The sequence below is a fragment of the Thermobia domestica genome, chromosome 5, assembly GCF_964235325.1.
Source record: "Thermobia domestica chromosome 5, izTheDome1.hap1.1, whole genome shotgun sequence".
NCBI lineage: Eukaryota > Metazoa > Arthropoda > Insecta > Zygentoma > Lepismatidae > Thermobia > Thermobia domestica.
Window position 1 is genome coordinate 311,088,488 of NC_137458.1, and position 23,336 is coordinate 311,111,823.

Genomic DNA, 23,336 nt, shown 5'->3' on the forward strand with positions numbered 1-23,336 from the left:
ATCTTGTCTCGTGCGCATCCCTATTTGTGCTTACCTACGACTAGCGCCGTAGGTGGCGGGTGGTCGAAACTCTGCACAGTTGCCAACTCCATGTATTAAAATTTCCTCATTCCTCTCTAACACACGAAACTCCAAAAATATTGGCCTTGTAACCTTAGTTTTTGATCCACCCTCATATTATAGAAAAAATTCATTAAAAAGTTATTTGATTTCCAAATGATCTAGTTATCTAGGAAACCATATACTAACACTATTTAAATAAAATACACAAAGCTTTCAACTGGATAATTTATTTTAGTTATTCTGGAGTAAATAATGCAAAACGTAATATTTTTTATTTGCGACAGAGAATAATACAAAGATAACGTAGCAACTAAAGAATAATTTGGTGACAAAACTAAATTATCAACATAGTTATTCTTTCTTCTGATTATTGTTTCGAGAAAGTTATGCCAACATTGCCAAAATTATAGATATTTCTTTATTATTTTATTTTATCTTAGAAAACTGTGATCTTTTCTGCATGTTTACGTATTTTAGGAATTTGATTAACAACTAAAGCGGGAATTTCAAACGTTTCCTGATTCTTTTTGCATTCTTCGCGTCGTTTCAATTCTTTCTCAATCTCTTCAGAAGTTTTAATTACTGTTGGTACTGGATTGTTTAAAGTAACGTTATAAGTTCGGTGTAAGATGGATTGGCCATACAAAGGATGAACCTGTGAAAGGAAATAAATAATAATAGGATGGAACTAGTTAAGCAATTAATCCTTTTAGGTTCTAATACTTATTTTTACGTACTAAAATAATGTATTCATTATTCGATTCATTACCGTCCTTACTATTTAAGAAAGAAGCTTGGAATTTTGTACACACATTTAGTACACCCCTTAGTATGTTTTAGTAGTTTTTCAGATCTCAGGGATTCCAGAGGGGCTCAAACTTTGAAAACAATTTCAGACAAAAGTCCCGATTCCTCTCAAAATTTCCCGCCTCAGGGACATGATAGGGAAATCTGAATAGTACCTTTTGAGAGGCTGCTGTATTATGAAACGAAACGAGGTATGAACAATGATCCTACGATAAATAGGGATGATGCTGTAACCGCTTGATTGAAAGTCTATAATTTACCTAAAAAGGGCCAGAAGCTAAATAGAATTAAAGTGTTAGCTATTATTTAATATTAATGTCTTTCTGTAATCTTAGTTTTACTATTTTTAAATTTTAGTGAGTAATGAAAAGACGATATAGAATATCTAAAATGTATAAAGTGAGCGAAATAGCATATACAAAACATATCATGTAAAGTAATCAGGTTCGCTCCCAGAAATTTTTATTGGGAGATCCAAGCAAGGTATATAAAATAACAGGTAGTCCCAGTTCGCGTTTAGCGTTCTGATTGGCTCCCTGTCTGTGACATCATCTGGAGGGACTTTTGCCCATCTTGAAACAGTATACCAACTAGCGTAATTGCGTATGTAGTGTTTCATTTGTTCTCTTGAACGATACCTCGCGATATCCAAGGATGTTATCAAATAGAGGATCTGCTTATATGTATCTTCATCCCATTAACTGAATGAAGCCAAAGAACAACCTAGCATTGACACGTCTGATTGGCTACTCTCGTTTCTGCTATATATGTTGCCTTAAAACATTGTGATCTTCATATATACATATGTAGTGTGTCTGTCGTTTATTTTCATTTAAGTCGTTGCTTGAGATTTATATTATACAATGGTTACATTCTTCACGTATGGGTATACCGATAGAAGTGAGAAGAAATTACCCGGAATAACCTTTCGCAGGTAAGAAAATCACCAAGCATAGCACACGTATGGTTTTATGATTTTGAGGTATGGGCAGATCTTCTAGTTTATAACGTCCTTGGCGATACCTCCAAGTGACGTCACCGACCGCAAAGTAACCTGGGAAAAATGAAAGTAGAAAGGTTGAATCTAGACTCCCCTGGGTCAAAGCTTTGTGGGTGGGGGGTCCAATACTCCAAGTCACTACGTCTATGTCGTATTGAACAGGTATTATTCTGCACCCGAAAAGACGATAAGTAATTGTAATACGTACTTCCAAAGAATTAGATTGTTTTTATAAGAGTATAGATAAAGTGTAAGATCAAAGTTTCATGCTACATCAATCATTTCCCTGTTAAACAACGTATTGAGAAAATGTTCAAATGTATGTTGAGTTACGAAGTTTTTCGGGGTGGATCCAGACTCGGTTTACCCCCGTGGGTGCGCCCTTGAAAGTAATGGTTGTTTTTAAGATCTTTCGTGTGGTATAAAATTTAATTAATTAAAAAGAAATAATTATGTGAAGATATGAATTCATCTCCGTTTGTTCTGAATTGGAAAAGAAGAAAATAAGATTAAATGGATTCTCACTGAATGGTAGGCAACCCGAAAAACATTTCAATACAGCAGTAAAGCATAACTATCAGGCGTGATTTCACTTTAACACGAGCACTAGGATTATCTTCGACAAACTTAATAGGATATCTTTAGTAATACTGAAATGACAAACGTCTTACTTTCTGCCTTAGGTACTTTGCAATCAAGATAACAAGTACAGCTGAGGACAATATTAAATTGGATATCCTCGCTATCTGAAATTAGATTACTTTTTCAGTAAAATATCTGGAGTTTCCAAGTGAATATTCTTGATATATGCCGTGTGCGGAAACTTTTATGCACACTTAAAAAAATAAATGGAAGATATTGCCTGAGGAGTATGCAACCCGAAGTGAAGATGTATATTTTCAGCCTCTCTGGCAGAAAGTTTTGAATTTCGTACATACGAATGTGCTTGGTGATGAGAGATTGACTATTCGATGACTACTGTGAAAGTGGACAATAACTGTTCTGTTGTAGTCAACTGTAACGTAATTACATATCACAATTGTCAGGATTAGTGAGTTTAACAGTTTCTTCAATGGAGAGAAAGTATCTAATTTCAAAAGCATTGTTATATATTTACATAACAGTATTAATCTTGTTTATGATATTGTGCAGTTAAAATACTGTGGTGCTATATAAAATATTAAAATTCGGAGGTGAATATAGTTATATAACAGTTTCTGGCAATAGGTGAGTTTTTGTACTTGTACGTTATTTTCTCTGAATTAATGTGTGAATCTATTGAGGAGTAAATATATATATATCTAAATTATTCAGAAAGTTCTTAAATATAAATTTATGAGAAGTAAAATAAAATTAGTGCATTGTATTAGGGTATATTTCGCAGATGGGTTAAACTTCTCAACTAGACTTGCTACAAGAATGGGTTTTGAGTACATATGTATCAGGATATAAATCCACAGATTATTATAAATTATATTCTTGTTCAAATCAATTTCCAATTTGTATTTCTCTATTGCATTATTGTTATAAAATTATTCATTTGATAGATACATCAGCTTTTATTTCTATAGCCTTCTGTTTGATTATTGAAATATAGGTTTCTCTTTTGCTAGTCTGAAATACGCATTGATACGATAGAACAAAATGTATTAGAGAGAATATGTCTAATTTTTGCTATAGAAGGAACTTCAATTATTTCCCTCATTTAACAATTATCATTGTAAGGCTTGTCTCCAAGTTTAGATATTATACTTGTTGTGGTCAGTAAAGACCGGTGGTCCACGACGGAGCTATACCAAGGCAGCTGAGGACGTTATCAGATGGGATATCCTTGGTATCTGAAATTAGATTACTTTTTTCGGTAAGATATCTGGAGTTTCCAACTGAATATTCTTGATATAAAATATATAAATAATAACTTCCATTCTGAGAGAATCCAATTGGATAGCCTGTGTGCCAAGTAAACAATACTCCCAATACATTAATTAAAAATAAAAACTATAACTTATTTTTAATAAAAGTAAGGCAGTTTCGAAGCTAAAATCAACGTCAATCCTAATACAAGATTTTTCCTTTGGTATAAAAATTTACATTTTAGAACCACTTTCTAACAAATGATACATCAAGAAAATCTTGGCATAGAAGTAATCTAAGGCTTTCAATTGCTGGCACATGAATATGATGGAAAGTGTTCATATGGACATCCTTGGCAGTCAAAGTGTAGGTTAAAAATTTGTTTAGAAACAGTAACATGAAATTCACAGAATTTATCTACTCCTGTTATAGATGTAGAACGAATAGTTTGGAGAGTTCCTTTGCAGTATGGAGACTATATTAAAGTTGGGTCTCAACTCGTCTATACAAGCTAACGTGGTATTCGAACCAGATAATTGTACGCACGCATGTCTAGCTGATCGAAGGCCGTAACGCTGTATTTATCAAGAAGAAACCCGATACTGTTGTTATAGACTAAATGTGTTTTTACATATGATTACAAATTGCTTCAGCATTTAGCTTAACATCCCACGTTTATATCCTTTTGGCTAAGAAGGACATGGCAAATACAAGTGAATAATATTCTAGAAGACAATGAAGGTTCTCGGACTTGGACTTACTTTTGGAACTCAAAAGTGAAGGGTATGCAACCCGAAAAACTTATCAATACAGCAGTGAAGCATAAGTCTAAGGCGTGATTTCACTTCAACACTTGGCCATTGGAATTACACAGGACTCTTCTAGACTTTTGAAAGATTTTGGACTTAAAACCGAAGAGTTGGCAACCCAAAAGTCATATCAATACAGCAGTGAAGCATAAATCTAAGGCGTGATTTAGAAATAAAACAAAATACATTCCAAGGAAAACAACGGAAGAACACAATATCATAAGACACAAATTCACAAATCGAACCATGGTATGGTATCGAACCATAAATCCCTCGTGAAAGTTCTTGTACTGAGTTACTATGCCTCTTGCAGTAATAATAATAATAATAATAATAATAATAATAATAATAATAATAATAATAATAATAATAATAATAATAATAATAATAATAATAATAATAATAATAATTTAGTAATCAAACATACTTTGGAAATATCAAATTTATTTTCTTAAGATCCTTAAATGGTCAAAATAGGCTTAACAAAACAGTAAGAACATCTTTTACTTGAAGTAAAATTATTAACTACTAGCATAACTTACCCACTTCGCTGGGTTAAATTAAGAAAAAATAGTAACATGTTTCCGTTAGTCAGTCACTTTATACTATTACTAATACGCTCTCTGGTATCGGTCATTTTCGATGATTTTTATATATCCTCCTCTCCTCCCCATGTTGTGGGTTACAGCATCAGAAGTGTCATTGTTCACCTCAGTGACCCCAAAAACTATAGATTCCACACTAATATCGGTCATTTTAGATCATTTGTAAATGTCTTTCCCTTTCTTTAAGTTACATCGTCAAAGTGATATGACAAAAATCATCTCAGGTTTAAACTTCATCTAGGTTGAAAATTTGATTGAGATCGGTCCGGTGGTTCAAGAGCTATTAAATTTTGTTTATTTTTATATCTCTTCCCCTCCTACCTCCTTCCATAAGTTCTATCGTCAAATGAATAGATAAATACCATCCTAGGCTCGAACCTCATCTATGTTAAAAATTTTATCGAAATCGGTCAGGTGGTTCAAAAGCAAAGTTACATAGACAGTCACTTTGATTTTTACTTTTTTTTACACACACACACACACACACACACACACACACACATATATATATATATATATATATATATATATATATATATATATATATATATATATATATATATATATATCCGCCTCCCCTCCCCTACGCTGCACCGTCAAAGTTAAATGATAAAAATTATTCCAAGCCCGAAAGTCATCTATGTTCAAAATTTGATCGAAACTGGTCCGATGGTTCAAGAGTTAATACGTTTTATTTATTTTATATATCTGTCCCCTCCCCTCCCCCTCCCCTAAGTTCTACCATCAAAGTGATATGATAAAAAAAACACCCCAGGCCCAAACTTCATCCATAATGAAAATCTGATTAAGATTGGTCCTGTGGTTAAAGCATGATGAAGTCGTAAAGACAGCTTTATATTTTTCTTTTTACATATATGTCCCCCTCCATCCCTTCCCCTACGTTGCTCCGTCAAGATGAAATGATAAAAATTGATTTATAATTTGATCAAGGTCGGTCTGGTGGTTCAAGAGTTATTAAGTTTTATTTATTTTTTCTATGTACCCCTTCCTCCCCCTCCCCTAAGTTCTACCGTCAAAGTAAATAGTTAAAAAACACTCCCAGGCCAGAACTACATCTATGTTGAAAATTTGATCAAGATCGGTCGGGCGATTCAAGAGATTAAGAGTCACAAACACAGTCACTTTGAATTTTGTATAATATAGATATACTGTACTACTGTAATAGCATTGGTCGACAAAATTCAACTTTGATATGAAACTAGGCGTTCCTTATAGTTTTTGAGCTCTTGAAAATGAATCTGAACTTAGTTTTTTGCCCTGCACCAACTAATTTAGGAAATAGTGCCAATAGTGGTATTAATCCTTTCAAAATCACGTTGTTTTTTTAAAATAAACGGAAATTCGTCCTAACCAAGTAAAATTCATGGTTAGTTCAACATTATCTTTATTGTAATTTGAACTTTCGAATGATACCATATGATAATATCTCATCATACATAATTTTGAGGAAATTCGAGAAATTTCCCAGAAAAATATGTTCCTTAGCAATTTGGGCACTGCTAATTGGGTACCTACACCAAATGTACCCAAACATTATTGCGTGTTTCGGACTATATTTCTCCCAAGTTTCATTGACAAACAGTTTATAAGGGTGAAAGTAGCAAATTTGTTTTGAGACATCTATATTGCGACATTTTGAAATATTAGAAACTTAGTATGCTCCTGGTCGTACCCTAATTATCAAGGCTCATGGTTTGATTGTCATTACCTTCAGAATAGTGCAGGACTTCGAATGATCCCACACACACGTGTAACGATCCATAAATTCGGAAAAGAACTGCCGAAATTTTCCTTTAGAAAGTTCATTTTAATTTAGGCACCTTTTACGTAACCCCACTATCTTGTATATACGAAAAGTACTCCAAAAAAGCTCATTTTTTTCATGTTTCCGGCAGCCTATAACTCCGAAAGGAAGCATTTGTGCACCCAGGTTAAGTCTATACTTTTTGTCTTATCTTGGTGTCAGAAATCAACCCCGCCCCCCAAACGTTGTCGGTGTTGTTTTGAACCATCTTGTATATAAAGATTAGTATATCTTTATTTAAAAGCACGTGTTTCTTAAACTCAAACGGAACAATTACCTCTTATGCCCTTCCTAAATGACGCCCTTGCTTCGAATTACACCTTTTTGGTCCTAGTTAACAACTGGTCGGGTGCCCAAGTTGTCCCTTCTTTCGTTCTGATATAACACATTTCACTTGGAAAGTTTCAAAATGACAGGAACCTTTATTACAAATCGTTACCTGCATATATTCATATCGTTGCTCCTGGTATGGTTAAGTCGATGATAATGATGATTTTTAGTTTAGCGTGCCTTTCAGCAGCATACTATATGAGACGTGGACCTACTGATTAACGTGGAATCTGAACCACATGAGCTCCGCCGGGAATCGAACCCGAGTCTCCGACGCCAAAGGCGCGTACCCTAACCGCTTAGCCACGAGGGAGAGGAGCTCTAGCGTAAGAAAATCACATCACGAGCTTTCTACATGATACATCAAGGTTATCGAATAAAAGGAGCAGAAGATGACAGCTTACTTTAAATTTGTGTTTTAATTACTACTGTGTAATATTTTGATAATAACTATGCAAGGTGGTTCTCAGAGTTTAAAGATAATAAACGAAGGAGTTGGAAAAATTGCTTCGTAAAATGTCTTTGGTTAATAGAGGTTAAAACTTTCTATAAAACTTTATACTTCTACGGGAAAAGAATAGTAATTATTAACTAAGGCTTCGAACAAGTACTTAAATAACGAGTCATCCTAACCCTTTTCCAAGAACCAAAATTGAAAGTTAGAAAGAAAAGAATATTCCTCTTAATATACACATCTAACATCTAAGCTAATAGCCAGTGTTGCCATACTTGGTACAATTGTACCTAATTCAGCCCTTTTTGTCATTCATCGGCCCGTTGGTACCACACTGGCATTTTCAGCACCTTTTATGAAAATGTTGGTACAATTCTACCCAATTCAGCACCATTTAACAAATACTTGTCACATTTTCAAAAGTGTCAATACGACTTTTCCTACGTTTCACGTTACTCATACTGTATGTTGAACTCGTAAGAAATGCTGTTGAACATTCATTCTGTGCACAGCATGACAATACGAACTTTGGAAAATTTGTAATTCGAACTATACCTGGAAACAATGAAGCTAGATGGGCGAATCCGCGCCGCGCACGAAGGAGACGAGAAAGAAGCAGTGTGGTGGAAATTTTAGCTTGAAATTAAAAAAAAAAAGTTTGATCAAGTGTTGAATATTCTGAAGAAGACCAGCGTGTTCTCAAGGAAATCTACAATTTATGAGTCGTTGCAAATTCTACACCAAAACGATGATACCACGAAAAAATACATTGACCTCCTATTTGGATGTTCTTAAAAAGTAATTTTTTTTAAAAGAGCACTTTCTTGATTTGGTCTGTTGAAAGAGGACGGGGAATGTTCTAGAACACTACCTCTTTTAGTTTCGTGTTATAGAGCTATGTATGACAGTGATATAAAATAATGAATTCAGCCCTTTTTGTTTCAAATTGGTACTATTTTTCAGCCCACTCTACAGGTAGGACTGTGACAACACTGCTAATAGCTGATAAAACAACAAGCGCGACATTGCTTGACATACTATTCAAACTGGGGCGGATTAGGGGCAGGGTCAATGGAGCCTAGGCTCTGGGGGCCCCAAAAATCCCTCTCTTTAATACTAAATCATAGCAATCAACTTATTATATTATAGGTTTCAGACCCATGCTCATTTTTTTCCCGCTCGCGGTATCGCTAGAGTTAAGTCTTCTTCTATCAGCATCTTCACTATACTTATTTTGTCACGTTGACCATTTGGCTTATATTTAGCATTTGTGTGTCACACTGCAGTATATGAGCATGTTAACTGTTATTAATGAATGTAATTAAACTAATTATTGTAAACTTGTAGCACATTACAATATTACATCACAGTTTTCGGTGTTTCGATAAGCCTATGAGGTTGTGGAAGGCAGCAAAGAAAATTTGTGCGCTGGAATTATTCGTAACATAGGGCCCCCTTGAAATAGTCGGCTCCAGGGTCCCAAAAGCCTTAATCCATCCTTGTCTCCAAATACAACAATGACGCTTGGTGCACTGTAAACATCGACAGCGCGACATTGCTTGACATACAATCTAAATACAACTTCATTAACAGAGCTGCACTTGAATATAATATTTCTTTCTTTCATGTGACACTACTGTTACGGAACCAAACATGAAATTTTCCAGATTTCATATCAGGTTATTACATACTTCAAATCAAAGTCACACTATAATTTAAAATACTATAATCCGTGTATAAAATACTACATTTAGGACGTAACAGTATATCACAAACATCCAAATTATATTTGGCAGATACTTTGATCATTACCTGATGTATTTCAAATAAACTAGAAGAAAGATATAACGAATTTAAAATTTGGTACTTTTCAAAATATCTTATTTAAAAGAAATGTTGAGTAAATATCACATCGAACCACGCGGATGTTTTTCAATAAATAGTGTAATATCCCTCAAATAGTTCTTTTTGTAAATATTAACATGTGCTTTTAGTTGTAGACAACACCACATCCATTTTACTACATGCTATTATATAAAGCAGACGACAGGAATCCACAACCATGTGATGGATGAGGAACACTAGCGCCACCACGACACAGGAACTGCTATAAAATTCCAGGGATCACCACAAATTGGTATCAGTCGTCGGCGCTGGTCGATGCCCCTCTCTTAGTTTGCAGTGAAGCTCTGAGAGAACCCCAGCCTATTAGCATGCAGTGGAGCTCTGAAGTTTCCTTTCCCATTTATCTTTCAGCGGAGCTCTGTTGGGAACCTAATTGCTCCCTTAGCTTGCAATGAAGCTATGAGAGAATCCAAGCCTATTAGCATGCAATGGAGCTCTGAAGTTTCCTTTCCCATTTATCTTTCAGCGGAGCTCTGTTGGGAACCTAATTGCTCCCTTAGATTGCAATGAAGCTCTGAGAGAACTCAAGCCTATTAGCATGCAGTGGAGCTCTGAAGTTTCCTTTCCCATTTATCTTTCAGCGGAGCTCTGTTGGGAACCTAATTGCTCCCTTAGCTTGCAATGAAGCTATGAGAGAACCCAAGCCTATTAGCATGCAGTGGAGCTCTGAAGCTTCCTTTCCCATTTATCTTTCAGCGGAGCTCTGTTGGGAACCTAATTGCTCCCTTAGCTTGCAGTGAAGTTATGAGAGAACCCCAGCCTATTAGCATGCAGTGGAGCTCTGAAGTTTCCTTTCCCATTTATCTTTCAGCTGAGCTCTGTTGGGAACCTAATTGCTCCCTTAGCTTGCAATGAAGCTATGAGAGAACCCAAGCCTATTAGCATGCAGTGGAGCTCTGAAGTTTCCTTTCCCATTTATCTTTCAGCGGAGCTCTGTTGGGAACCTAATTGCTCCCTTAGCTTGCAATGAAGCTCTGAGAGAACCCAAGCCTATTAGCATGCAGTGGAGCTCTGAAGTTTCCTTTCCCATTTATCTTTCAGCAGAGCTCTGTTGGGAACCTAATTGCTCCCTTAGCTTGCAATGAAGCTATGAGAGAACCCAAGCCTATTAGCATGCAGTGGAGCTCTGAAGTTTCCTTTCCCATTTATCTTTCAGCGGAGCTCTGTTGGGAACCTCATTGCTCCCTTAGCTTGCAATGAAGCTATGAGAGAACCCAAGCCTATTAGCATGCAGTGAAGCTCTGAAGCTTCCTTTCCCATTTATCTTTCAGCGGAGCTCTGTTGGGAACCTAATTGCTCCCTTAGCTTGCAATGAAGCTCTGAGAGTACCCAAGCCTATTAGCATGCAGTGGAGCTCTGAAGTTTCCTTTCCCATTTATCTTTCAGCGGAGCTCTGTTCGGAACCTCATTGCTCCCTTAGCTTGCAGTGGAGCTCTGAGAGAACCCAAGCCTATTAGCATGCAGTAGAACTCTGAAGTTTTCTTTTCCATTTAGCTTTCAGCAGAGCTCTGTTGGGAACCTAACCGCTCTTTTATCTTGCAGTGGAACTCTGAGAAAACCTTAACCTAACCCAAGCCACTCAGCTTACAGTGGAGCTCAGAGGCCTCCTGCCCACTTCGCTTGCAGTGGAGGGAAACTTATCCTCTATCTTAGCTTGCAGTGGAGGCCTTGAAAGCTCTCTTAGCTTGAAAGATTGCTAAATCACAAATATCTAGCTTGTAGGCCGTCAGCACAACTCGCAGCAAAATCACATCGGCGAAGGAAACACATTGGTCGGAAGAAAACCCTCGGTAACAGGTCTCGCCGAATGTTAAGGCGGATTATCACTCAGAAGCGCCTTGTAATTGCAATGCAAGTGAAGGAGGAGCCAAAACAGCACCTCCCACAGCGTGTATCAATAATCATAAGCTGCGGATCAGTCACTGTTCTCCTTATTTCAAACCACGTGTTGTGTTTAAGGGTAACGAACATCTAAAGAAGAGTATGATAAGCAATATCTCCACTAAACCGTAAAAAAAAAAAAAAAAAAAAAAAAATGGCAGCAGCTCTGTGATTTTGTGGGCTACAATATCCTGGTTTTCAGTGGTTACTCTTCTGATTTTACCGGCCAGGTCACTGTCCGTAATTATTTCGTTATTTTAAGGGACCAAATGCATTCTGTGCTTTAGAAGTTGTTTCCAGGTAACGAGGAGATAGTCCAGGATGATTATGTACCAAACATGCTGGAGCTGGTGCAGCGAGGTTTAAGGAACCTCAAGATGAAGTTTAACACCTCACATGGCCAGCCCAATCTCGCGACCTGAATATCTTTAGTAGTTTTGAAGACAAGAGTTCGACGCAAATTTCCTAATCCCAGAACTGAGTGATGCAGTAAAGGGCAGAATGGTGTAACATTCACTTGCTACCATTCAGGACCTGTGTGACTTATTTTCAGATCGCATCAGAGCTGGTCTTGAAGCAAAAGGTAGTTGATCATCACATTACTCTGATAAGTAGTACTTCTTTCCAGGTATATACATTATTTTCATAACCATCCGGTAAGTAGAACTCTTTTCAGGTGTTTCTATTATTCTCATAACCATCTGGTAAGTAGCAATTTCTTCAGATGTTTGCATTATTCTGATAACTATCTGGTGAGTAGCAATTTTTTCAGGTGCTTCCATTATTCTGATAACCATCTGGTACGTAGCAATTTTTCAGGTGTTTTCATTGTTCTAATAACCATCTGGTAATTAGCACTTTTAGCTGTTTCCTTTATTTTGATAACTATCTGGTAATTAGCACTTTTTAGCTGTTTCCTTTATTTCGACAACTATCTGGTAAATACCACTTTTTTCCAGATCTTTCCATTATTCTGATAACCATCTGGTACGTAGCATTTTACGTGTTTCTATTATTCTTATAAACATCTGGTAAGCAGAACCTTTTCAGGTATTTCCATTATTCTGATAACCATGTGATAAGTAGCACTATTTCAAATCTTTCCATTATTCTGGGGGGCCGCGGTGGCTCAGTGATACAGCATTCACCTCTGGTGCTTGGGGTCCCGGGTTCGATCCCAGCCCCCGCCAAGTGAACTTTGTGGTGGACATACACCGTGTGCGTGGGTTTCCTCGGGGCTCTCCCGTTTCCTCCCACTTTCTTCATTCCACCATTTCATTCATTACTCATCATCACCGTCTCCTTTAGCCTAACCAGCATAACCGTAGGACGTAAAACTCAAAGATGATTTCATTTACATTTTTTCTTTTCATTATTTACCCGGGTTCGATTCCCGGCGGGAGCTCATGTGGTTCGGATTCCACGTTAATCAGTAGGTCCACGTCTCATATAGCGTCGCTGCTGAAAGGGACGCTAAACTAAAATCAACTCAACTCAACTCAACTCTTTCCATTATTCTGATAACCATCTGTATCTTAAAATGCACTTTAAACTAATAATTTAGAAAAACACTTAAATTTTGTACAATGCAAACATCGGAAATAGAAATTTGTTTGTCATACACTGCTACATCGCCAGATTAACAATATTACGAACCCAAGTAATGAAGTTTTATTTTTTTCAAATAAAACTACGTGATATTATTGAAATCAACATATTATACGAAAACTTATTACATTTAATATTAAGTGTTACGAACTAAGGACACTATAGTATCACAAACATCCTGATTTCAAAGGTTTCTACAACAGTACTAACTGAAGGGAGACAGCAAGGGCACAGTACTAACTGAAGGGAGACAGCAAGGGCACAGTACTAACTGAAGGGAGACAGCAAGGGCACAGTACTAACTGAAGGGAGACAGCAAGGGCACAGTACTAACTGAAGGGAGACAGCAAGGGCACAGTACTAACTGAAGGGAGACAGCAAGGGCACAGTACTAACTGAAGGGAGACAGCAAGGGCACAGTACTAACTGAAGGGAGACAGCAAGGGCACAGTACTAACTGAAGGGAGACAGCAAGGGCAATGCGCATTCAACGTTCCTTAGTATCAAAGACTATGGTCATTACATGACGAATTTGAAGTAAGCAGGAAAAGAAGTAACAAAGGATTCAAAATTTGATACTCCATTAAAAAAAAAAGCTTTATTTGACGAAAGTATGTTTAAAGAAGTATCACATTGAATCAAATAAGATTATTTTCAATAGGCCTAAGATCATAATGCCATTTATAGTAATTTTCATATCTCAAACCGTTCCGGACATATGGAAAACATTGTTAAAGTTTGCAACACGGTTTAAAATTATGTAATTGCTAGAAGTTGTAATTACAACTACCAGATACTATTGTTATAACGTTATAAAAGTGGGAGCAAAGGAAAGCCTCTATCATTATTTAAAAATTTAAGCAAATACGTCATTTTAAGCATTATAACAATCTATGTATTCCATATCTCGCAAATAGTTTGAAATCTCAAATTGACGCGTATGGTATCTTTAAGTCTATTGAAAGCGATTGTACGCGATACTTACTTAAGCTTTTCTTTTTTTAAATAAAGCCGTGTGAATTTCTGGTGTCTTTTTTTTATTTATTTATTTGCGAAACGTCATGTAGAGGTAAAACGAGTAATGATACGCGGTTTTTATTTAATTGCTTAGAACAGCAATGAAAAAGCACCAAGGAATCTAACGAATAGTGCTGTACATATATACGTATGTTTACTATGACATAACTCGGAACTGTTGTATAATTACTCTCCGTTATAAGACAGCAGATAGAAATTTGAAACCTTTCACTGCATGCAGTTACAATGCAGTTGAGGGTAATAGCACGCAATAGTTGAGTTCTTAGTTTGATTCGTTTCTAAACCTTCCTTCTGATGATATTCCCTAAACGTATTAGCTTTCTTCGCTTTTTTGTTGCAGAGGAACCTTACGTGGTGTTGCTGTTGCGATTCTGATTGGTGCCTTCCCTTCTGCTTCATTAATGATGGTTTTTGCCTAGGAATTGGAGAAATTGCTGTTAACGGGACTATTGCGAAGGATCCTTCGGAATTGAGGACTTCTCTTGATGGTCTAGCGATTGCCAGTTCAGAAACGTCACTAGATTTTTGTTTCGTCCATTACATCATGAGGAAGGCCTTCTTCCATATTCTCCTCAGTCTGACTACAGCACTGATCACTTACAGCAAAATCAGCATCTATAAAAACGTCTGGATTCATGCAGAAAATATCACACTTTTCAAAACCTGATGAGGCATTTTTAACGCTTCACACTTTCTCAAACGCAACTCTAAAAATTTTTGGAACGTCAGCAAGTTCAATTTGTTTGTACAGATGTCGGCGTATCTATGAATAACAAGCATCAATGTATGCACATTTGAGGAGACTGAACACTGAAACATCTAAAGGCTGCAATTTAGCACTACCATGTAGTGGTAAAGAAACCATGATCACACCATTTACTTTCGCATAATCATATGAAGAAAGTGACATATGGCTTTGATGATTGTCCATAATGAGAAGAATGGGATCTTGAACAGATGGTTTAGTAAACTCTACAAAGTGTTTTAAACAAAGCATGAAGGTTTCTTCATTTGACCATCCATTTTGTTTTTTAAGATGTGTATATTGATCCATGCGGTCTTCTTCGTTTCTGTGAGTAATTAATTTGCCCTGGCGAGGGAATGCAAATTCCAGTTGGACTCACTGCCCAGATTACTGTAATATTTCTTCCTCTTTCTAAGCTTGTTGCTACTCCAACTTGTTTTTGTCCTCTAGGAGCAACGGCGCCGATTTTTCTGTAAATTTCGGGGGGTGGGGGCATTGAGATACAGGCATATATGAGGATTTTATGACAAATTGCATTCAAATTATGCCAAATATTGTATATTCATAAATAAAATGCGGAGGCCCACTTGAGCTTTGGGAGGGCCATCCCCCCAGGATCGGCATCCTTGTCTAGGAGCAAGAATGCTCTGATGTTTTTGAACTTTTGTAATTCCCATTTCATCCATGTTTAAAATCCTAGAAGGAGGAAACTGGTGTTTGTCCATAAGTTGTCCAAAAGTTGTCCGAAATACTAACTCTATAGTTATTCTAAATTGACTATTCATACATATTGGCTTCAAAAATACCATACCCCAAAAGTAAGTTTGAACTTACTTTTAAAGAAAACTGACGAAATGTTTGAAGAAAAACAAAGATTTTCAATATATGGTCATATTTCGGAATATGTTCTCACCAGCTCTCTCTCACTCAAGTGAGGCTCGTTGAGCACGTTATTGGTAGGCAGTGGCGTATTTAAGGGAAGGCTTCCGGGCTTAAGTCCCCCGAAACTGTATTTACTATATTAAAGTAAATGAAATATCTTGCAGAATTTTCACATTTCCAGGAGAGAAGTTAGCCAAGCCCCCCGAAACAAAATCGTAAATACGCCACTGTTGGTAGGGTACAGCACCATGCAGACATTTTCCTTTCTGTGCTTCTCAGTAAACAGGGATACGTACAATTATACACATCGTGTCATTACTCCCTATTCCCCTAATCATTACATTATTTGACAAAGATAATTTGGATATGTTTGTGACACTGTAACTTCTTATATTTGCAACACTGAATGTGGTTTTGTAAACTTTCGTGTAACATATTGATTTGAAATATGTAATAACCTGATACGAAATCTGGAGCGTTTCGTAACTCTTGTGTCATTATATTCGGGTGGCAGCTTTGTTAAGTGAGTTATATTGGAGAATATGTCAAGCAATCTCTCCTTGTAGATATTTTTGTAGTGGACACAATTTGATCCATTTTCACCTAGCTTACAAGTTAGAACAGTGTTCGTAGGTTGATGTAAGAAAATTTCCGTCAAATGACTCAAAACTGTATCTTTTCTACCAAATTTTCCCTAGTTCGTTGAGTGTCGAATTCTTACGACAGAAGTTAAGTGATAAGATGAAGTTAGCTATTATATTAAAGGAAGTGTCAACCACATTTGCTTGGTTGATTAGCTGTTTGCTCCTGTTTTTACGTTCTTCACTCTTTCCTTAATTTTTTTACAAATATCTATCTATCTATCTATCTATCTATCTACCTATCTATCTATCTATATATATATATATATATATACTGACAAATACACCCACACAACAATGGGTGCACATTATACTGCTTTGAACAGACACACAAACTTTTGCTATGTATTGTTTTATTTCTGCAGATCGAAGAAAAATTTTAAGCACTTGCATTGGTCAATCAGGAGAGAAATTTCCCTGGAACTACAAACACTGACTTAGAAAGGCATATTAGACTTGATTTTGAGTTTAACGTTAAGTTCAGCAGCGAGGCTATATGAGACGTGGACCTACTGATTACTGTGGAATCCGAACCACATGAGCTCCCGCCTGGAATCGAACCCGAGCCTCCAACGCCAAAGGTGCGTACGCTAACCGTTTAGCCACGGAAGAGCTCCAAGAGTATATTAGAAGACATACCCTACACACATCTTAAATATTATTTTTTTGTGTGCCTAACTTTTAACTTCTCAAATATCAGTACATTTATAGTTAGTTAATTAACTGCATGTAGTACTTACATAATAATAAAAATAATAATAATAACTCCCTTTCCTCTCACAGAATTGTAATAGTTTTATAAAAAGTTTTGACTAGTATTAGACCAAAATACATTACTAAACTTTTTTTAACGTTTCTGTTTTTATCTTTAAACTTCAAGAATCGAAAAAGCATAACCACTTTCACAATATTGCACAATAGCAACAAAAACACAAATAGAAAAGCAGCTGACATCTACTGCTTTTTCATTCGGTACCTCAGACAAATAATGCACAAAACTATTCACTCTTGGTTTTATCCTGCAACTTCCTTAACTCGACGTAACCACCACAGTAGTGACAATATGAAGAAACTCAGGTAAAAATTTACAATTGGGGTCTTCGTGGTTTTGAAAAATTTCAGGTGAAATGTGTTATATCAGAACGTTTTGGTCAATGGACCAGTTGTTGACTGAAACTAAATGGGTGTTACTGAAAGAAGTAGCTAGGGGGACAAGAAGTGTGGCCGTCGCCCAGGGCGCTGATAGCAAGAGGGCGCGGAACGAACAAGAAGAAAGAAAATGTATTAGGAAAGAGTAAACGACGGCTCACCCGAAAAAGTATTGGCGCCCTATTTAATCAATATTCTTGTCGGTATGCAAAAAAATTCTTGCTTCCTATGTTTTACTGTGTTTCTTTTCTACGGCGATATTGTTGAAACTGGAAATGATTAATTTTAATCATTTCCAGTTTGAATAGAGAGTTGACGGTGAGGATGAACTCTATTTTTGAGACGCTAAATCGATTTCGACTGTTCTTTATCTCTCTTATCGTTTTTGCTTTATAGAAGTCACTATTGAAACCGGAACTAATAGTAAATTTCAACCACTTCCGGTCTTGATAGAACGTTGCTGGTTACGGTGATATTTTCTCTTGATACGCTGAATTAACTGCAGAAAACCACTTGCCGCTATCTTTTACCGATTTTGTTCTATGGCGATAAATGTTGAAATTGGAAATGGTTTATTTTAACCACTTCCGGTTTGAATAGAAGTGTAACGCAGGAGATGAAACGTATTCTTGGGACGTTTGAATAGATTCCAAGAAACTCTTACCGTTTCTTCTCTGATACCTGTTGACAGACGGACGGACAAAGCCGTTCTCTAGGGCCTCCGGCATATATGTATACTATAGTTTGGGAGTTTTTCAAAGCATATATATTATCTGTAAAAGAATACTACCGTGACGTAATATTTAAGGTACAGATATCTAATCTTTTGATACGTAAACTCGGAAGCCATTATTTACCCCTATTTTCCACAAACTTCAAACTTTTATTCAGTTTTTCTCTCACACGGAGAGAGTAACCTTATCTCGAATGCTAACCATTGTTAGTACAAAAAGTGTTGAAGTAATGGTTCTATCTGGTTGTGAAACCAAGACAAAACGACTCGAAGAACATAGAAAATAACGGGAAAAAATAAGAGAAACGTAACAGACAAGAATGAAGAAACATAAGATCTCATATACATCTCATACAAATTTTAAACAAATGGTTAACGGTACCAGAGTCTCTAGCAGCAACAATTTGGCATTTAACTGGTAGAGCAGTCTTCCGTGGAGAAAAGAAACGAAATGGTCTGGGAAGAAACAAAGAAACAATTTGAACGAGAATCACATAAGAGAGAATGGGACGATAATAATAGTAAGAAAAAAAAGAGAAACAAAGAAATGGGAAGGTAAATAAAGAAACGAGTGGAAGAAAGACGAGAAAATGCATGAAAAGTTAATAAGCAATGCGAAGCCAGACGGAGGATTAACTCTTTAATAAATAACATTGCAAGATTGGACTTGGGACCTCGCTACGTAGCAGTAAAATGCACCTTCGAGGAAAACAAAAGAAGCTGGCAGAATTGATATCGCTTGGATGTGTAATGGCTGACTCCTTGAAAAGAAGGGGAAGAAAGGAGGTAGCTACATACAAAACCTCTCTAACCTTTTAAATTTCTCATACTGTAGATATTTAGATACATTGAGTGATTTCGAATGATTCACAACTGCCATTTTGAGAAACCAATTGACTAACTACTCTGCGCGAACGTTTACGATATATGGTATGGTTCGCAAAGGAAATTCAGCTAAAGTTTAGTATTGTATTAGCATTAGAAAGTTGTCATGGATTATAGCCCTTCCCTAATATCTTAGTTTTGACCTGTCTTGTTCAATATAGTCCATTAAATGTAGTTTTAATCTTCTCCTCAGTACTTTACCTTCTATCACACTCCTACTAACACAATTTCTTACCAAATAATGTCCTAGCCAGTATCCTTTCCCCTTTCAACTGTCTTCAGCGTTATTATTTTCTTCTCTAAACTTTTTCTTACCTTCTACTTTATCTTGTATCACATTCCTAATAACATAACTCATTCTCGAATAATGTTAGAATTCGCCACAATATTATGAACAATGTTGGACGGTCTGTAATAGTCACGTGGACACTGTAGATGTCTGTTATTCCGTGGTAGAGCGTTATGGCTCGGTCCAATGTCCGATCTACTATCCGTACGTTGTCTTCTGTTGATAGTTTCTACACACGCTTATGTGGCAGTTGTATTCCCCAAAGGCTGATCCACACATTGGGTGTATTGCCAATGCTGTTCCCCTGTCATGCCCTTCCGTGCCACTGCCGCGAATATCCCTTGCCATGCCGCACAGCTGCTGCGTTCTACACCATTTCTCAAGATGGGTTGCAAAGAGGAAGACGTCGTTTGTATGCTTCGTGTCGCTTCGTGTGTTCCGAAGAAAGCCGAAGGATCACGGCCGACAAGCTACGACCGGGCTGGTTTCTCTTCAAGACGACCGGTCGGGGCACGGCATTAGAAGAGCATAGGCATGGCACGCCATGTGTGAATTAAGAAAAAAAAACAATAAAATGACTTTTCAAGGTCAAAGTTTGAAAATAAACTTTGTGAACGAGATGGGAACAGCACACTGTAAATGAATTAACCTTAAGTCGATGATGTGGCTCTATTGTGTTTTTGTACTGGATCCTTTGAAGTCGATAAGGGTCATGAATCTATTCACTTGCCCACTCAATTCATTCTCGCTTTTGTCCACGCTCCATAGCTAACTACGATTAGAATTAGGAGTTAGATTTCTGGGCTTTCAGCATCTATGACCATGTTAGGCCGTCACTAGTATTAGGATTAGATATTAGATTTCTGGGCTTTCAGCATCTATGACCATGTTAGGCCGTCACTAGTATAAGGATTAGGAATTAGATTTCTGGGCTTTCAGCATCTATGACCATGTTAGGCCGTCACTAGAATTAGGACTAGGAATTAGAGTTCTGGGCTTTCAGCATCTATGCCCATGTTAGGTCGTCACTAGGATTAGGATTAGGAATTAGAGTTCTGGGCTTTCAGCATCTATGCCCATGTTAGGCCGTCACTAGGATTAGGATTAGGAATTAGAGTTCTGGGCTTTCAGCATCTATGCCCATGTTAGGCCGTCACTAGGATTAGGATTAGGAATTAGAGTTCTGGGCTTTCAGCATCTATGACCATGTTAGGCCGTCACTAGTATTAGGATTAGGAATTAGAGTTCTTGGCTTTCAGCATCTATGCCCATGTTAGGCCGTCACTAGTATTAGGATTAGGAATTAGAGTTCTGGGCTTTCGGCATCTATGACCATGTTAGGCCGTCACTAGGATTAGGATTAGGAATTAGATTTCTTGGCTTTCGGCATCTATGACCATGTTAGGCCGTGACTGGATTTTGGATTAGGAATTAGATTTCTGGGCTTTCAGCATCTATGCCCATGTTAGGCCGTCACTAGGATTAGGATTAAAAATTAGAGTTCTGGGCTTTCAGCATCTATGACTATGTAAGGCCGTCACTAGGATTAGGATTAGGAATTAGATTTCTGGGCTTTCGACATTTATAGTCATGTAAGGCTATCACGCCGGGGAAAGTGAAGGACGAAAAAGGATTGGGGAACGAAGGAAGTGGCATAGGACCTGTACTGTATGTTAGGTACTATCCCAGCATTTGTCTGTCGTGAATTAGGAAAACCCAGGAAAACCTCACTCAGGGTGGCTGGCCTGAAAAATCTTTTTTACTTTTTTGACTGAGTGTCTGACTCTCCATACTTGAGTACTGATAAAAATTAAATGAAATGAAATCTTTAAGTTTTACGTCCCACGGTTATGCCGGTTAGGCTTAAGGAGACGGTGATGATGAGAGATGAGTGAAATGGTGGAATGATGAAAGTGGGAGGAAACGGGAGAACCCCGAGAAAGCCCACGAGCACGGTGTTTGTCCACCACAAAGTCCACACGGCACGAGCTGGGACGAACCAGGGACCCCAAGCACCGGAGGTGAACGTTTACGTGAGTGCTGAGTCCAAACATGTAACCAAGGATTCAAGTGTTCCCACGTTTACTCCTAGTATTTCTCATGAGACAAGCAATTTCCCGTCTGTCTCGAAATCAAGACGATACTCGAAGCGAGAAATACGTTTTTAAATTCGTGGCAAGAGAAGAAATTTCTCAAGTCGCGTGGGAAACACTGTTTCACCAAAGTCTTGGATTTCAAAGACTGTTTTAATGTTATATGTGGGGTTCATAGTATAAAAGATATAATTTGATAAACTCATTATATGAACTCATCACACAATATACCCCAATAATAAATATAGTTATATCGCACATTTAATGGACAACTCATCAAGGTACGGTTGTCATATTTCAGAAATAAAAATCCGGGACGCTATCTTTGAAATGATTAAAATGAAAAGAAGTGTTATACAGGGTGGCCCAAAAGTAGGTGTACAGTACAGTACCATAATCAGCTCATTGCATTTTATATCACTTCTTATTGTTATCCATTAGGTAGATTTAGTTTCTTTATTATTTCTTCTTAATGTTACCTTAAGTTGGGAACAGCCGAAGCAAATAAGCCCATAAACTAGAATGTTATACTAGATCAATGCACGGGTGAATACCTACTTTTGGGCCACCCTGTATACTAATGTACTTTCTTCCATTAGATAGAGTTGCTCAAGTATTACGTCATCACATTTTTAATCATCTTAGTAGACCTTCTCCTTTCCAGTTAATCAAACGCTTTTCCCCACTTCATAAGCCTCTATTAAAAAAAAGTACTCCAACATTTTCCCATTGTTGCTTGTTCAGTTTTATTAATTAAAACTATATATTTTTCTTCTCGAATTGGTCAGCGGAAAATTACCAAAAAAAATATACCCATTTTCTATAAAGTTTCTACTATGATAGTTACATCTCATTAAAATCCAAAGGAAATCCCGTATACATTTCCATTACTCTTGAATTTTCTATTGTGATAGGCACATCCTATTGAAATAGCACGTACAAAAGATTGGGTGGAAAAAGTGCAAGGTAATGGAAAATATAGCCCAAGATAGGGAAAAATGGGAAAGTTTAGGTGAAACCAATGATGAGTTTGTTGAACCAAAGTTATGGAATTGAAGAGCTCAATTCCAAAAGAGTCTAAGTCAAAAAAGTAAGTTTTTCAGAAGACCATCTTTTGTGTGCGTTTCCATCATTCAATTTCTATAAAAGAAAAGTAATCTACGTAAAAGAAAATTGTAATATCGTAAGATAACGGTGAAATTATCATCTATAGCAAGAGTTTTATAAGTGTTCGTAGGCATAAATTAGAAAATAACTTCAGAGAATACAGTTGACTAAGAATATTTTGGAAAACAACGCAGTGTTCTTTTGCCTACAACTAATTTGATTTATGTAGTTTTGGCATGAAACCCTGTTCAATATACGAAGATGCTGAAAAGGAACATAATAGAACCAATATCCCAAAATTGACAAAAATTGACTTAGGATCTTTTGGGATCCACCCCTTCAATTATTCACGGATTCACGATTACTCATTCAACAATACTCTATGGACACCGTTCTTCCATCTCGTCATATGCTTTCCTGCTTTTACATGACCATCTATCTGCAATTGAAGCGTAAAGACATAATTAAAATCATACGCCGCGCCGATCAGTTGGAGAAAGACTGTAGTAAATGAAATATACCTGGCTATCACTCTTTAAAGCCACTTATACAAAGAGCGTTCATTAAGTTTTGCACAAATGAGTATAATATTTTTATTAGATGCAATATCATGATGAAATTTGAGGTGAATAT

General features: G+C 36.9%; 1 protein-coding gene across 1 annotated transcript in view; it reads right to left on the reverse strand.

The window, feature by feature from the left end:
- Positions 1-283: 283 nt before the first annotated feature.
- The window catches only part of LOC145686782 (sperm-tail PG-rich repeat-containing protein 2-like), a 279,330-nt gene continuing 256,277 nt past the window's right edge, over positions 284-23,336 (reverse strand). The window contains exon 13 of the mRNA XM_081760440.1: positions 284-718. Within this exon, the coding sequence (XP_081616566.1) occupies positions 500-718 (219 nt within the window). The 3' untranslated portion in view covers positions 284-499. The remainder of the gene's footprint in view (positions 719-23,336) is intronic.